Raw genomic sequence first — 14,602 nt, forward strand, 5'->3', positions numbered from 1 at the left:
TCCTGAGCTCTTTGTATTGTGGTTCTTCTAGGTGACTGTGGAAAGCTTCACTGGACAGGTAACTGGGTGACGTTTCTAGACACCATGCTGCAAATGATTGTAGTGGGGCTGCCTGGTCGCAGCTTGAGACTGCCCACTCGCATACGTTCTGTGTATGTGGACCCCAAACTTCATGAGGAGAGGGTAAACGAGTATGCAGATGGCCAGAAAGGTATTAGACACCAACTAACTCCAGTCTGATGTAACCTGACCTAATTTTAAAAATGTATCTGACCAAAATGTCTTCTCGTCAGCTGTGGACGTTCATGTCAACCGTTGCTTTGACAACATAACAGCTGGAGGAGTTCAGATCTGTGGGCTTCACGCCACCGTAGCACCCCGTCGCCAACAGCAGCAGACTCCGCCCACTTTGGAGGAGTTTGTCTTTGTTCCCTATGTGGACTCAGATTGCCTGAGAACCAATGAAAAACTTGGAGATCAACTGAGACATTGCAAAGGCACGGTCTGATTTCTACTTTGAGAATTGCAGCATAAAGGGTTTTATTTTTATTTTATAAAGAAGTCTCTTATACACACCAAGGCTGCATTTATTTGAAAGAACAGTTTTCTGTTTTAATATATTGTAGAATGTAATGTATTATTGTGATGCAAAGCTGGATTTTCGGCAGCCATTACTCCAGTCTTCAGTGTAACATGATCCTTCAGAAATCATTCTAATATGCAGATTTGGTGTGCTAAAAAAGTTTATTATTATCGGTGAAAACTGATACTATTTTTTTTTTTTTTTTAATGATTTTTGATAAATATAAAGTTCAGATGAACAGCATTTAATCATATATATATAAGTGGATTAATTTAATATTTTATATTCATAGTATTATTAAAATTAGATGGAACTAAAATCTTCAGGTTGGCCCCCGGTTTTTTTTTTTTTTTCTCTCTATCTCTGTGGCACTGTACTTACTTTCCTATGTTTTATGTCCAGGTCTAGTACAGCGTCTGCAAAGGAAGCTGGCCAATCAGGGAGTGAAGATCTCCATCCCTGGGTTAGAAGGTGCGACCGAGGGCGAGCTGATTGGAGCGGAGGCAGAGAAAGGCCTGTTGCGGTTGCTCTCTGTGCTGTGCAGACTGGAACTGAACGGAAACCTACGCTCTGAGCTGGAACAGACGGTGGAGAAGGAGAGAGACTGTCTGCTGCAGGACCCTCTGCTCAATGGCCTGCTGGACTCCCAGGCACTACGTCACTGCTTGGACACGGCCCTTGAGAACAGCACTCCTGGAAAACTCAAAGTTGTGGAGGTATGGTTAATTGATTTTTTTAGGATGAAAATGGGTAGAATTGGATGACATGTTTGAAATTCTCAACATGTATTCTTCTCCTTCAGGCTCTAGCCGCAGATGGTCATTTGTTTTCTCGAACTGTTGGTCTCCTTAATATCCAGCCGATGTTACGTCTCGACTACACTGTTTCAGATGTCTCTATTGACCGGCTCTCTGCACATCAGAGCTCCCTGGAGGAGCAGGGCATCTCATCTGCTCAGTGGGACCCTCTTCAGGGCCCAGCAACAGGTGGTCTTGACGGGGCTGACCTGGTTGTGTGTAACTGTGCAACAGGGCACACAGCCAACCCTGCACTTCTGATAGAGAACCTGACGTCAGCTGCGAGAGAAGGCGGTTTTGTTTTGATCCACACCCTACTGAAGGGAGACACTCTTGGAGAGATGGTAGCCTTCCTCACATCTCAAAACAACCAGGAGGGTTTGTTGACACAGGTGTGTGTTTAAAACTCCAAAGTGCTAAATCTGATCCACAACATAAATGAAAGTGACATTTGAATTACAATGTTGTATTTAAATAACAGCATTAAATAAGTTGGCATTGTTTTGTCTGTTCTTTCATTTTGTTTTGTCTGGCCCATTGTTGGGTGTTGGATTCTAAACTGAATTGTTTTTTTGATTTCAGACTGAATGGGAGGAGCTCTTCCAAAAGGCCTCTTTAAACGTGGTCATGCTGAGAAAGTCCTACTACGGCTCTGCTCTCTTCCTCTGCCAACAGCACCGACAGTCCCCTCAGGATCAGCCTATCCTTATTGTGGTGGACCCTGCTGACTACAAATGGGTGGAGACTTTAAAGGTGAGGGTAAAAGTCAACGTGAAATGCTGACATGAAATTAATCTGTTTTGAAAATGCTTGTCATAGATCTTATTGTGAATTATTCATCCATTTATATGAACCCCTTTTCTTGTAAATTTGAGCTCATAATGTTTAATCATGTAAAAATTTTGCATCTTGGTGAAAAGGACAGCCTTCTCTCTGGGGACATATAAAAAAACTTCTCCAATCATTTAGTATGCTTAAACCCTGCCCATCCACCATTGACTGCAAGCTTGCATTCATTTTGAGTAAAACACCCACATCTCAAAATCCAATCAACAACCAATAGATTTGCTCAAGTTACACTAAGATGTATATCACAATATAGAAAAAAACGTCTGTCACTAATTCGGTTTCATCATGACTTGAATCATACAAACTCATTAATGGTGTTGCCAAGGCCACAAATAACACTTGGCAATCCTGTAGCAACATGATAAAACCAAACAACAGACTCGTTAAATGAATCCTAATGCATAACACTTTCTGTCTTCTTTTTTCTTGTTAGAGCACTTTAGCTGAGTCATGTGATATCCCAGTCTGGCTCATTGCCACTAAGGGTCATAATGGAGTGGTGGGAATGGTGAACTGCCTCAGACAAGAGCCTGGAGGCAACCGCATACGGTCCGTCCACTTCCTGTGCAATAGTGTTCCACATATATGCTACTGTACTGTTATGTCATTATATTTTTTATGTTACAATTATGCAATTATTATTATTTATTTATTTATTTATTTTTGTATAGATGTAAATGTAGTATTCATGTACATGGTCTTTTTTTCTCCTCCCCAATAGGTGTGCATTTGTTTCTAATCTAAGTAAGGGTGCTGAAGTCCCCTCCCTTGTTCCTACCCAAAAAGAGATGAAGGCATTACTAAAGAAGGATCTGGTCATGAACGTGTACCGTGATGGACATTGGGGCATTTTTAGACACCAGCTGTTAACACAAGGTGAAATAGAAAGTCTAGACCTTTAGTGACATCTCATTGATGTGATGTAAAAAGATTAATAAAGGATAAAGTATTGATTATTTCAGAACAATAATTGCAACAATGCTGAGCAAATGTACAGCAACTCTTGGGATTGCAGACAGTAAAGCTCACATTGGAATAGTAGTAGCATATTAGCAACTGTACAGTGACTTCGCGACTATGATTTAATGGTTGTCAATGTGAATACATCTTCAGATTGTAACTTTGATTCAAGTCTTTTGAGTATGTTGTGATCATCTTCTGTTCTGTGCATTCATGTTTAGATCTTAGCGAGGAGTTGACAGAGCAGGCCTACGTGAATGTCCTGACTCGCGGCGATCTCTCATCGCTGCGATGGATTGCTTCCCCACTGCGTCATTTTGTCCCTTCCATTCCCAACGTGCAGCTCTGCCGTGTTTACTACTCCTCCCTCAACTTCAGAGACATCATGCTGGCCACTGGCAAACTGCCTCCAGATGCCATCCCTGGTTTGTACCCCAGCCTGTTTTTGACTATAAGTGAAATCTTGCAAGCTAGCTTATCCTATAAAAATACTTTGGAAACAGACAGACTCTTCTCGTTTTGTGAATGCAGGAGACATAGCGCTGCAGCAGTGCATGCTGGGAATGGAGTTTTCAGGGCGAGACCCCAGTGGGCGACGTGTAATGGGTTTGCTTCCAGCTAAAGGTCTGGCCACCTGTGTGGATGCAGACAAGCGCTTCCTTTGGGATGTTCCATCTAGCTGGTGAGAACCTCAGCACCTCTGAATCTGAAGAAGACGTCTTCCTCCAAAACTCTCAGTGCTAAGTGTAGCTGTGTTTATGTGCAGGACACTGGAGCAGGCCGCCTCCGTTCCTGTGGTGTATGCCACTGCCTATTATTCCCTAGTGGTACGAGGGTGTCTGAGGCCAGGTGAAAGTGTGCTGATCCATTCAGGTTCTGGAGGGGTTGGACAGGCCGCTATTGCTATTGCACTTAGTATGCGCTGCCGAGTCTTCACAACTGTGGGTAAGTGACTTACCTTTTTTTTTCTCTTCTCTTTTCTTACAATGCAGCTCTTATACTTATATGGTGTTTTGGTAAGAATAAAAATAAATTGTACATCACTATTTAAAACATATACATATTCAAAGCATAAAGCATTTACAGGTCAACATTTTCATAATTCTTAAATTACATTTTTATAGACTAAATTAGATACTATTTTAGTGAGAATGAAATTGGCTTCAATGAAATGATAAATGAGTTTACTAAATTAAAATAATACATTTTTCAAAAGAAAAAAGCTATGACTAAAGCAAATGAACACTGCTAATGTGTATCTTGTTTTGATACAGGTTCTGGAGAGAAAAAGGCATACCTGAAACAAAGATTTCCTCAGCTTACGGCAGAATCTTTTGCTAATTCTAGAGACGCCTCGTTTGAAAAGCATGTAATGCTCCAAACTCAAGGCAAAGGTGAATAGAGTATATAGCAGTGACTCTGAATAGACCGTAGCATTGCATCTAATATTGCTGTGGATTGAAGTATTGAACCACCATATGTATGTGTGTTTTTTCAGGAGTTGATTTGGTATTAAACTCCCTTGCTGAAGAGAAGCTGCAGGCCAGCTTGCGTTGTTTGGCCAGACATGGTCGTTTCCTGGAGATCGGCAAATATGACCTTTCCAACAACACACCACTAGGTGTGTCCCAGATGTACAGCAATTCCGGAATCAATCAACAATCATCTTAGATCTGTTATTCTCTTACTTTTACACTTTCACGTGTTAAATGTAATTGTCTAATTGTTCTTGATTCAGGTATGGCTCTGTTCCTGAAGAACGTGGCCTTCCACGGCATCCTGCTGGATGCTTTGTTTGAGGAGGGGAACAGGGAATGGGAGGAGGTATCTGAGCTTCTGAAGAAGGGAATCGCTAGTGGAGTCGTTCAGCCATTACGTACAACTGTCTTTGAGAGGAACCAGGTGGAGGACGCCTTCCGCTACATGGCTCAGGGCAAACACATCGGCAAAGTCCTGCTGCAGGTAAGAATGGTAGTTGATTTTAATAAACCGGTCTAAAAATGTTCTTATCACCAATTACTTATACTTTACAAATTGCTTGTCTCTCCTTTTCACCTCTCAGGTACGTTCAGAGGAGAAAAGCACCACTATTCCTGCAACCTCTCCTCTTTCTATTCCCGCTGTCTGCCGTACCTTCTTCCCTGTTTCTCTCTCGTACATCATCACTGGAGGCCTGGGTGGTTTCGGGTTGGAGTTGGCCCAATGGCTCACTGAGAGAGGTGCTCGTAAACTGGTGCTGACGTCACGTTCTGGCATCCGCAACGGTAAATATGTGCTAGGCTTTGATCAGTTTTCATGTCAGTGTTGTTTTTAACTAAAACTAAATTTATTAAAACTGAAGTTATATTAAAATTTTATTTATTTAATATTTAGATTTGATTTATCTGATTTTCTAGGCAATAATGTAAAATAAAGCTAAAATAGAAATATTTAATAATAAATAACACATACATTTTATTACAAAGCACATAAATTACTAAAACAAAAGCTATTAAAAATAAATTTACATTTATTCAAATAAAACTTAAATAAAATATAAAAATGAGATAGAAAAACTTATATAAAATAAAAATGTAAAACATTGCCTTTGCATGTAGCTTTGAGGTAAAGTTGGAGTACTAAAATGATTAAAAACTGAAATAAATATATAAAAATTAATACTGAAGTAAAAAAAATTAAAGCTAAATAGAAAAGTAAAAAAAACTATTACATTACAAATATTACATTAACATTAAATAAAAAATTTGATTAAAAATTAAAATAAATTATTTTAATTAAATTAAGTGAAAATTAGAACTGTTCCTATGGCAACTAATTAAAATAAAATAAGAGCTACTAAAATGACTAAAACTCGAAAATAAATAAAAGATAAATTAGAAATATATAACAAATAAAAATGCAGACGCCCATGACACATAAGCTAATATTCTAATCTAAAAATATTTATAAATACTAAAATAATATATAAATACTAAAATAACACTGATGTTGGTCAGGGCAACACACTAAAACGTTTGTTGTCTCGACAGGTTATCAAGCCAAGCGTATTCGAGAGTGGCAGGCCATGGGCATTCAGGTTCTTGTGTCCACTAGTGATGTCAGCTCCATGGCAGGGGCAGAGCGTCTCATCACTGAGGCCTGCCGCTTGGGTCCAGTTGGTGGCATCTTCCACCTTGCCATGGTAATGTTCAGTTGTTGCTTTCAGTTCATTTTCTTTTGTAGTCAAAGAAAGAACAAATACATAACTGATATTTCTCTCTATCATCTAGGTCCTTAAAGATGGCATGCTGGAGAATCTGACCCCACAGCACTTTATTGACGTCAATAGGCCCAAATACAGTGGAACCATTCATCTTGACAGGTAGGGAATGGTTTGATTGAATATCTTCTTTCCTCAGTCTTCGCTTGTGGCTTATGACAGATTTTGATAAATGACTCCTTTTCCACAGTGTGACTAGGCAGAAGTGCCCAGAACTTCAGCACTTTGTAGTGTTCTCATCAGTCAGCTGTGGCCGTGGTAATGCTGGGCAGAGCAACTATGGCTTTGCCAACTCCACCATGGAGCGAGTGTGTGAGCAGCGCTGCCACGACAACCTGCCAGGCCTGGCCATCCAATGGGGTGCCATTGGAGATGTGGGTGTTGTCTTGGAGACCATGGGTGGCAATGATGCTGTGATTGGTGGCACGTTGCCCCAACGCATGTCTTCCTGTTTGGAAGTACTGGATAGGTTCCTGTGCCAGCAGAGGCCTGTAATGTCCAGCTTTGTGTTGGCGGAGAAATTGGTGGTCGCTAAAGGAGAAGGAAGCGGACAGAGGGACCTGGTGGAGGCTGTGGCTCATATTCTAGGTAAAAGCTCAGACCTGAAATATTCAAACATCTGATAAGTTACCCTTTTTTTTTTAAATGCTTTTTAAAGTTACAGTATCACCTCTTCTGTTCAGGTGTGCGTGACGTGAACAGTCTGAATGCTGATGCCTCATTGGCTGATCTGGGTCTCGATTCGCTGATGGGTGTTGAGGTTAGGCAGACACTGGAGAGGGACTATGACATTGTCATGGCAATGAGGGAAATCCGACAGCTTACTATTAATAAGCTACGGGAGCTTTCCAGCCAATCAGGAGGGAAAGAGGGTGAGCATGTGATTCGTGTCAATGCCAATATCAATACACTTATGTTTTTTGTTTTTTTTCCATAACATATTTTCTTATTCACAATATCTTGAATAAGCTATTAGGCATTTGCTAAAAGAAAACTCTGAAAATAAATTCGGGGGTCTAATTCTATGTTTTGTAAGAAACATTGCATTATTTGGAGAATAATGCATCGATTATATTAAATCTCTCTCATTCGGTTTCTCTCAGAGTCCCGAGCTGCTCCTGCAAAGCGATCTGGTGCTCAAGCTCTGCTGGAGTCAGATGTGAGCCGGATGCTGGTGAACCCAGATGACCCCACGGTGGCCCCACTGAACGAGGTCCAGAGTGCCGAAAGGCCCTTATTCCTCGTTCACCCCATCGAGGGCTCTATTGCTGCCTTCCGCACTCTCACCAGCAAGCTCAGTGTGCCATGCTATGGCCTGCAGTGCACCAAAGGTACAAACACAAGATCAAGGATCACTTTTATGAAATTTTATTTATTTTATTTGCTAAAATTCAGTCCGGTTGATTTTTTTTTTCTGTTTTGTCCATCTGCAGCCGCTCCTCTAGACAGTATCCAGAGTCTTGCCACTTATTACGTGGAGTGCATGAGGCAGGTGCAGCCAGAGGGGCCGTATCGCATAGCTGGTTACTCGTTCGGTGCATGTGTGGCTTTTGAGATGGGCTCACAGCTGCAGGCAGCCAAATGCCCAGTGGAATACCTCTTCCTGTTTGACGGCTCACACTCTTACGTGGCAGCTTATACACAGGTGCCTTAAAAGAGCTCAGAAAGCACCAAACGGAAACATTTTGGTGTGCCAGGTCACATGGTCATCATTTTTGCTTTTTCTTTGACAGAGTTACAGAGCCAAACTGACCCCTGGAAAAGAGTCTGAGGCTGAGACTGAAGCTCTGTGTGCTTTTATCCAACAGTTCACTGGCATTGAGTACAACAAGGTACATAAACAACTGTAACTTTGTGTAAAGATTTTTGACCCTTTAACTTTAACTGAATTTTTTTGAAATGGTCTTTTCTAAATGGACTGTATCTTAACTACAGTTCAGTCACATTAATTCAGTGCTAAAGCTAATGCGGTCTCTGTATCCTTAATCTTTCACACAGCTGCTGGAGACATTGTTACCTCTGTCGGACCTGGAGGCTCGTGTGAACAAGGCTGTTAATCTGATCACACCCAGCCATAAGAATGTCAGCCGAGATATGCTCCATTTTGCTGCTTCTACATTTTACCACAAACTGAAGGCCGCCGACCGCTATGTTCCAACTTCCAAGTATCACGGAAATGTTACCTTGCTGAGAGCCAAGGCCAGCAGCGAGTACGGTGATGGTTTAGGATCTGACTACAAACTGCACGAGGTAAAGATATGGTCCACAAATATAATACTCCTTCAGAGATCATTCTTATATGCTGATTTGGTGCATAGGTTTTCTTATTTTTGTGGATACAACATTTATTTGAGATATATATATAATTTTATTATAAACATATTACTTTTAGTAAAGTTACTGAATATTTTTTTACCTTTTACATGGTATTAGTTCTTCAAGATTCCATAAACTTTTGACTAACCTACTTTATAAATATGTGAAAATGGTTAAATCTGTGGTGGTGTGTTTTTTTTTTTTTTTTTTTTAATCAAGAACAGGAATCTACTGGGTACATTTAATGAAAAAAATATATATATATTTTATACATTTTGAAAATACAATCATAATTAAAGAATATTAGCCACCAGTAACGGATTTAGACCCAGTGAGGAAAAAAAAGCTGCATTTGAAGTCATTTCGTACTGTGATCACCTTTGAAACCTAGCTCTCATCCTGGTCTTTGTACAGGAAGCATTTTAAGGTAACTGCACAAGAAAGAACTTCTGAATCTGAGGAGATCATGCTGAGAAAAAGACTTTAAAGGGCTCGTATGAGGTTTCTCCTCTATGCCTTACCTTTCTGAAATGCATAATTTTTTACAAAGCTCATAGGTCTGAAAAGCTAGGTGTGCTCTGATTGGCCAGCTATCCAGTTCTTTGTGATTGGCCGGAAACCCATTATAAACGAGGCATTTGTTGCATCCAGTGGGGACATAATTACGGATTATAATGACATATACTCTTTTTTTTTTTATGCGTGGCATCGCATAAACATATAACAATGTCTGCATTTGTGATCAGAGAAACGACAAACAACAAGCTCTGCTCTACAATGCTCAAAACTCATGCTTGAATAATCAGTGGTAATTCCTTTAAATATGTAAATGTACTTACAGACTGTGAGTCAGATGTGCCAGGTTTGTAGTCTTCTCTCCCAGGATCAGGAAACAGTCCTCCATAAAATGTGCTGCACTCTGAATATTTGTTGAACTGATCTGGAACAGTGTTGTAAATACAACTTAAATTCTGATTTCTAGTTGTGTTCTCTTTTGGAAGACCAAACAAAGGATTTTGGCTTTCGCAACAAAACGCACCACATCTTCACAACAAATCTTCCCACATCGTGTCGTAGACGTGGGGGCATGTTTAACCGAGCTGTTTTAGGATGGCGTGGACGAGTCTAAACTTTTAATAAAAATATCTCTTTGGGTTTGACTATTTACTCTTTGCAACTTTAGGGATCTTATTGAATCACAATCAGTTTGTAACACTCTAAAGAGAAAGGAAAACTTGAAATCACATCATATGACCCCTTTAAGCTTGCTGTTGTGTGTTTTGCTATGATGCCTCCCTGCAGTGTTAATAATTGGATTGTGTTTTGTCTGCAGGTGTGTGATGGGAAGGTGTCAGTTCATGTGATCGAGGGAGACCATCGGACCTTCCTAGAGGGAGAAGGTGTAGAGTCCATCTCAGGCATCATCCACAGCTCACTGGCTGAACCCAGAGTCAGCAACAGAGAGGGCTGAACCTTTCTGGCAAACTTCTTTTCCACCCTTTCTCTGTTGTTTCACCTGACAAACCAAAACTGTGTCACGGCGTATTAAAGCATGCACGTTTTTGAGATCTCCTCGTACCTCTCACCCACATGACAGCCTTTTCCTTCTCATCTTTCTCATTCCCTTGACATCTTAGTTGCTTCTCACCCTTTACTTCTCACTTAAAGTTTATATTCCACACTGGGAACAAAAGCGCGTGTCTGTTTACTTGCTTTGTTTAAGATTCAATTCAGTGTTCATTGACTTCTATAGATCATCATACGTTACTGTGAAAACTAAAATATCACTAATTTCTTGCATGGGTGCATAGTTAAGTGCCAGGATGTAGTGATCACTGCATAACCTGCATAAGTCTGCTAAAGGTTCTGTCAAAACTGCATTCATGTTCATATGAATTTCTTTATCTAACCTAATGATGCGGACTGCAAGTCAAGGCCTGGCTGTACTCAAATCCACATATTAGACATCTGGAATCTAGTTACGCACATAGCTGAGATCGTTGTTTACCAGTCGTGAGTGGTTACTGATGCTTTAGCAGTACTAGTTAAAATGTTTACTGTAGCATTGTTTTTCTTTTCTGAATGATATTGGCTGGCTCTCTTGTTGTTGCTGAACATCTTAAATTATGCTGCAATAATTGTATATTTAAAAGGGAAGATATGTATAAAAAAAACATTCCTGGATGAGAGTAACAATTAAGAGATCTGGTTAATTGATTTCTTATTAATGTGTACGTTAATAATAGATAATAATGGAATATTTGTTACTTAAAAATACGTATTGTCTCACTATTGCACAAGCTAAAAACAAAATGCATATATGTCACTGATGTGAAATGCTTGGCAGTCCAGAGTGAATCATCTCGGCTCGTACTGAAATGATGCTTCGCTGCTTAATTATAGACCAATAACTGGAGTATTAATATTGTATTGACGTTTCTAATCCTCTTTTTGAGGACTTGTTCCAGGTGTCTCTCAGATCTATGTTCTCCCAAAATGATCCTTGATTAATTGAATGCTTTAATACTTAAGATGTTAGCTGTAGTACATTTTTGTGGCCAGGTCCACATTAGACACAAAGCAGTTCATAGTGCAAATCGCATCATATTTTAGTCTAAATCTTGTCATAATCAAGTGTTATTTGGTGTAGGTGTGAAATTGGGATGAATGACTTTATCTTTCGGTCACAGCACTGGAACTGGAAGGTCTCCTGTTAGAAAACAAATCACTACACATTTCTGAGACTAAGCGTTCAAGTCAGTGACGAATTGTGATTTCTTTCTATGTTTAAAGCTAAGCTGGAAGAGCAATAGTGCTTGTTTTTCTATTATTGAAATATTTTTCTTTGCTGTAATTTTTCCAGTATTTATTGTACTAGTCCAAATAAAGTTACTGTATTACTAACATAACATCCATAGTCTACTGGTTTGTTTTATCCCAACCACATTGGATATTCCGGTCCTACAGATTTAATGATTATGCAACCATGTCAAACTAAAAGGAATGATAGTCCAGTTTAAACCAATGTTATCAAATGATTTTATTATAAACAAAAGTGTAATGTGTAACAAAGTATACTCATTATCTAATAAACAAGTGGCCACATCAATTGTAAAAACCATCCCCTTGATTTCTAAGCAGCTGCCATGTATTTAATATTTATTTTTCTTGCTTGAGAAGCTTAAAATAAAAGATTTAGAATCAAAAATAATATTTACACATTTACAAAAAAAATTTAATCACTAAGGGCTTAACATTCAAGCAGCGTATAAAGGCACAGTGTGATCTGAGTAGGCATGCATGGAAAATCGGAGCACATGGCCACCTGATCTTTGACCAAAGAAAAGAAATTCTTCATGCAGTTTTTTCACAACTGTCACATTTAGTTATGCAGGCAGTAAAGTACACAGAGAAATCCTGCAGAAGTGCTGAATGTCGTCTGGTAATGCCTCTTTGAAGACGCAACGCCACAATTACAATTCATGCTTTGGGATTGTCATCACGATGTTCGTAAGACTGGAATGTTTGGTTGTTTCATGTAAGGCTTGAGTCTTCCACCTGAGGTTTTTAAAGTTCATCTTCATCTTTTGAATCACTGCTATCGCCCAATCCCAGATCTTCAATGTCGTCGTCATCATCAGGAAACTCTTCTTCTGCCAAACGTCGCTGTAACTCTTCAAGACCCAAGAAGTGCTTCAGAAGTGCAGCAAGTGCCTCCACATCACTGAATGTAAGAAAAAACACTGATATTAATGTACTACTTTGCTGTTTTTATCTCTTGTAAAGCTTCTTTGAGTACCCTGAAAAGTACTATTTTAGTATAAAAAAATAGGTGGTTTTTAATGTAAATATTTACTTGTTATATTACTATTTATTGTTACAATATAAAAGCACTGATCTATTTTAATATATTTTTTAAAAACCTGCAAACTCAGCAGCCATTAATCCAGTCTTCAGTGTCACATGATCCATCAGAAATCATTCTAATACTTTGATATGGTGGTCAAATATTAAAATCAGTGACACTGAAGGATCTCAGGAATTAATTATATATTTAAAAAAAAAAAAATCTAAAACCAGAATATATATAGCCATAATTACCTCCGTGAGCCCAGCGTGGCACTCTGTGTAAGAGGGTGAGAGAAGCCTGTCGCTAGACGCATCACCAACAAGTAACCCTTCCCCAAATACCTCACCCTCTCCTCCTGAACACTCACGTCCCGCAGGTGCCGCAGATCTAACACCACTGAGCCCGAGGAAACAACATTCAACTTGACCAGTCATGTAGTGCCAAACAAATATCAACAGTTAACACACAACTCACCTTTCTCATGTCCTCTTTTCCACATAGTCAGTATCACGGTATAAAGACTAAACGTCTTTAATTCGATCTCACTCTTAGATTTGTCAAATACTGCCTCCTAAAGACAAACGAAACAGACTGTTTGTTAGTCAGGACAGCTGAATACATCGCTTAAAGACGGATGTAGCAGGTGTAAAACATCTCCCACCTCCCATTCCTCCATATTCTGTAGGGCTACAAAAAAACAGCCAGCCACGTAGAACATCTTCCATAACACGCTGTCTACAATGAAAGGAAAAACTAAATGTTTTATACACTTTCGGGATTATTAGACATTCGGGAATCATTTCTCACCAGCACTGTAATAGGCTGCTGCTAGTCCAACTGAAGCAATTCCTGCAAAAAAAAAGAGGAGGCATGAAGACATTAAAGATACTTTACACATGTTAGACTACACACTTCTAGCCACCAAATCCCCTTTTGAAAATGATCTCATACCAACAAGGAGAGACCATGATCTAATCCCAGGAGACCTCTTCAGATGGAGAAGATCAGATGTGTGTTTCTCCACGACCATATACCCCATCTGTGAAAATACATGTCAAATACAGATAAAAGATCTAGTTGGAGATATCTTCACTGCACTCATCATAACATCCCACAACACTTGCAGCAAATTTATACAACTGAAGGCTCATCTTTGACACTGCACAAAGGTGTTTTATGAACCATATACTATATAGAATCATAATAAACTCGATCAGCTTTATATACGTTTGAAATGGCACAAGAACAACACCTTCATCAACGTGATCACTGATATCCTGCCATTAACTGACAGCATGTGAAAGCATCGGACATCTTATTTACCTTAATACGTCGCGTTCCTCTTTCAGACAAATACAACTTATTATTTTCAAAAATATATTAAATCTAAATGCTGGACATTTGCAATAAAAAACTGAGGCGAAACAGATTAAGGAAATAAAATGTGTAGGTCCTGCAACACGCGTAGCACCGCCTTCAAATGACGTCAATTTCCGCTCCGCGGTTTCCGTTCTGTTTGGATAAAACACGCCCTCTACAGGACGCCTGCTTCCTGCACGAGTGTGACCTCATTCTTAAAGTTCAAAAAGAGAGCTCGAGTCGTGGCTCGTGATTCGTAAATCATCTTAAATATATGTATTAAGGGAATAACAAGTTCGTGATTATCTTAAGACTGCACTAACAGTTAACCCATGGTTGGAAATGTCTATACAATTCAAACTGTTTTAGTAACTGATTTAATGCGCTTATTAAAATGTCATATATGGCATAACTATCCCAAAATATCCTGAAATTATTATTTACAGGAAGTCAAGCATTGTACGGTTCAAGAGGAATTGACATCAGAGTTGTTGATTCACGCATGCGTGGCCAGGAGTCGATTCTCGCGAATCAGATCTTTCAAACAGCTCGGTTCTATGAACTGATTCAAATAAACAATTCAGAGGTTCTTTTACGAGCAGGTGTGTGTGGCTTAGGGTAGATGGCAT

The 14,602-nt window shown here is 39.4% G+C and overlaps 2 protein-coding genes across 2 annotated transcripts in view; one reads left to right on the forward strand and one right to left on the reverse strand.

The window, feature by feature from the left end:
• LOC132121612 (fatty acid synthase-like) overlaps window positions 1-11,675 on the forward strand; it is a 27,269-nt gene extending 15,594 nt beyond the window's left edge. The window contains exons 20-42 of the mRNA XM_059531201.1: window positions 32-211; window positions 294-497; window positions 986-1,299; window positions 1,386-1,772; window positions 1,963-2,133; window positions 2,663-2,778; window positions 2,951-3,105; window positions 3,411-3,614; window positions 3,721-3,871; window positions 3,956-4,134; window positions 4,464-4,583; window positions 4,688-4,810; window positions 4,928-5,151; window positions 5,252-5,453; window positions 6,219-6,370; window positions 6,459-6,550; window positions 6,639-7,036; window positions 7,132-7,320; window positions 7,552-7,779; window positions 7,882-8,093; window positions 8,182-8,280; window positions 8,447-8,698; window positions 10,098-11,675. Of these exons, the coding sequence (XP_059387184.1) occupies window positions 32-211; window positions 294-497; window positions 986-1,299; window positions 1,386-1,772; window positions 1,963-2,133; window positions 2,663-2,778; window positions 2,951-3,105; window positions 3,411-3,614; window positions 3,721-3,871; window positions 3,956-4,134; window positions 4,464-4,583; window positions 4,688-4,810; window positions 4,928-5,151; window positions 5,252-5,453; window positions 6,219-6,370; window positions 6,459-6,550; window positions 6,639-7,036; window positions 7,132-7,320; window positions 7,552-7,779; window positions 7,882-8,093; window positions 8,182-8,280; window positions 8,447-8,698; window positions 10,098-10,235 (4,490 nt within the window). The 3' untranslated portion in view covers window positions 10,236-11,675. The remainder of the gene's footprint in view (window positions 1-31; window positions 212-293; window positions 498-985; window positions 1,300-1,385; window positions 1,773-1,962; window positions 2,134-2,662; window positions 2,779-2,950; window positions 3,106-3,410; window positions 3,615-3,720; window positions 3,872-3,955; window positions 4,135-4,463; window positions 4,584-4,687; window positions 4,811-4,927; window positions 5,152-5,251; window positions 5,454-6,218; window positions 6,371-6,458; window positions 6,551-6,638; window positions 7,037-7,131; window positions 7,321-7,551; window positions 7,780-7,881; window positions 8,094-8,181; window positions 8,281-8,446; window positions 8,699-10,097) is intronic.
• Window positions 11,676-11,779: 104 nt separating this feature from the next.
• Window positions 11,780-14,152, reverse strand: LOC132121613 (cytochrome b-245 chaperone 1 homolog). Its single transcript, XM_059531202.1, has 7 exons — window positions 13,938-14,152; window positions 13,566-13,653; window positions 13,422-13,463; window positions 13,276-13,349; window positions 13,089-13,185; window positions 12,866-13,010; window positions 11,780-12,488 (listed from the first exon to the last, which is right to left on the reverse strand). Exons 2-7 carry the CDS (start codon window positions 13,651-13,653, stop codon window positions 12,332-12,334), a joined length of 603 nt encoding a protein of 200 aa, XP_059387185.1. The 5' UTR covers window positions 13,938-14,152; the 3' UTR covers window positions 11,780-12,331.
• Window positions 14,153-14,602: the final 450 nt, after the last annotated feature.

This window comes from Carassius carassius, chromosome 39 (genome assembly GCF_963082965.1).
Source record: "Carassius carassius chromosome 39, fCarCar2.1, whole genome shotgun sequence".
In the NCBI taxonomy this organism is placed as follows: domain Eukaryota; kingdom Metazoa; phylum Chordata; class Actinopteri; order Cypriniformes; family Cyprinidae; genus Carassius; species Carassius carassius.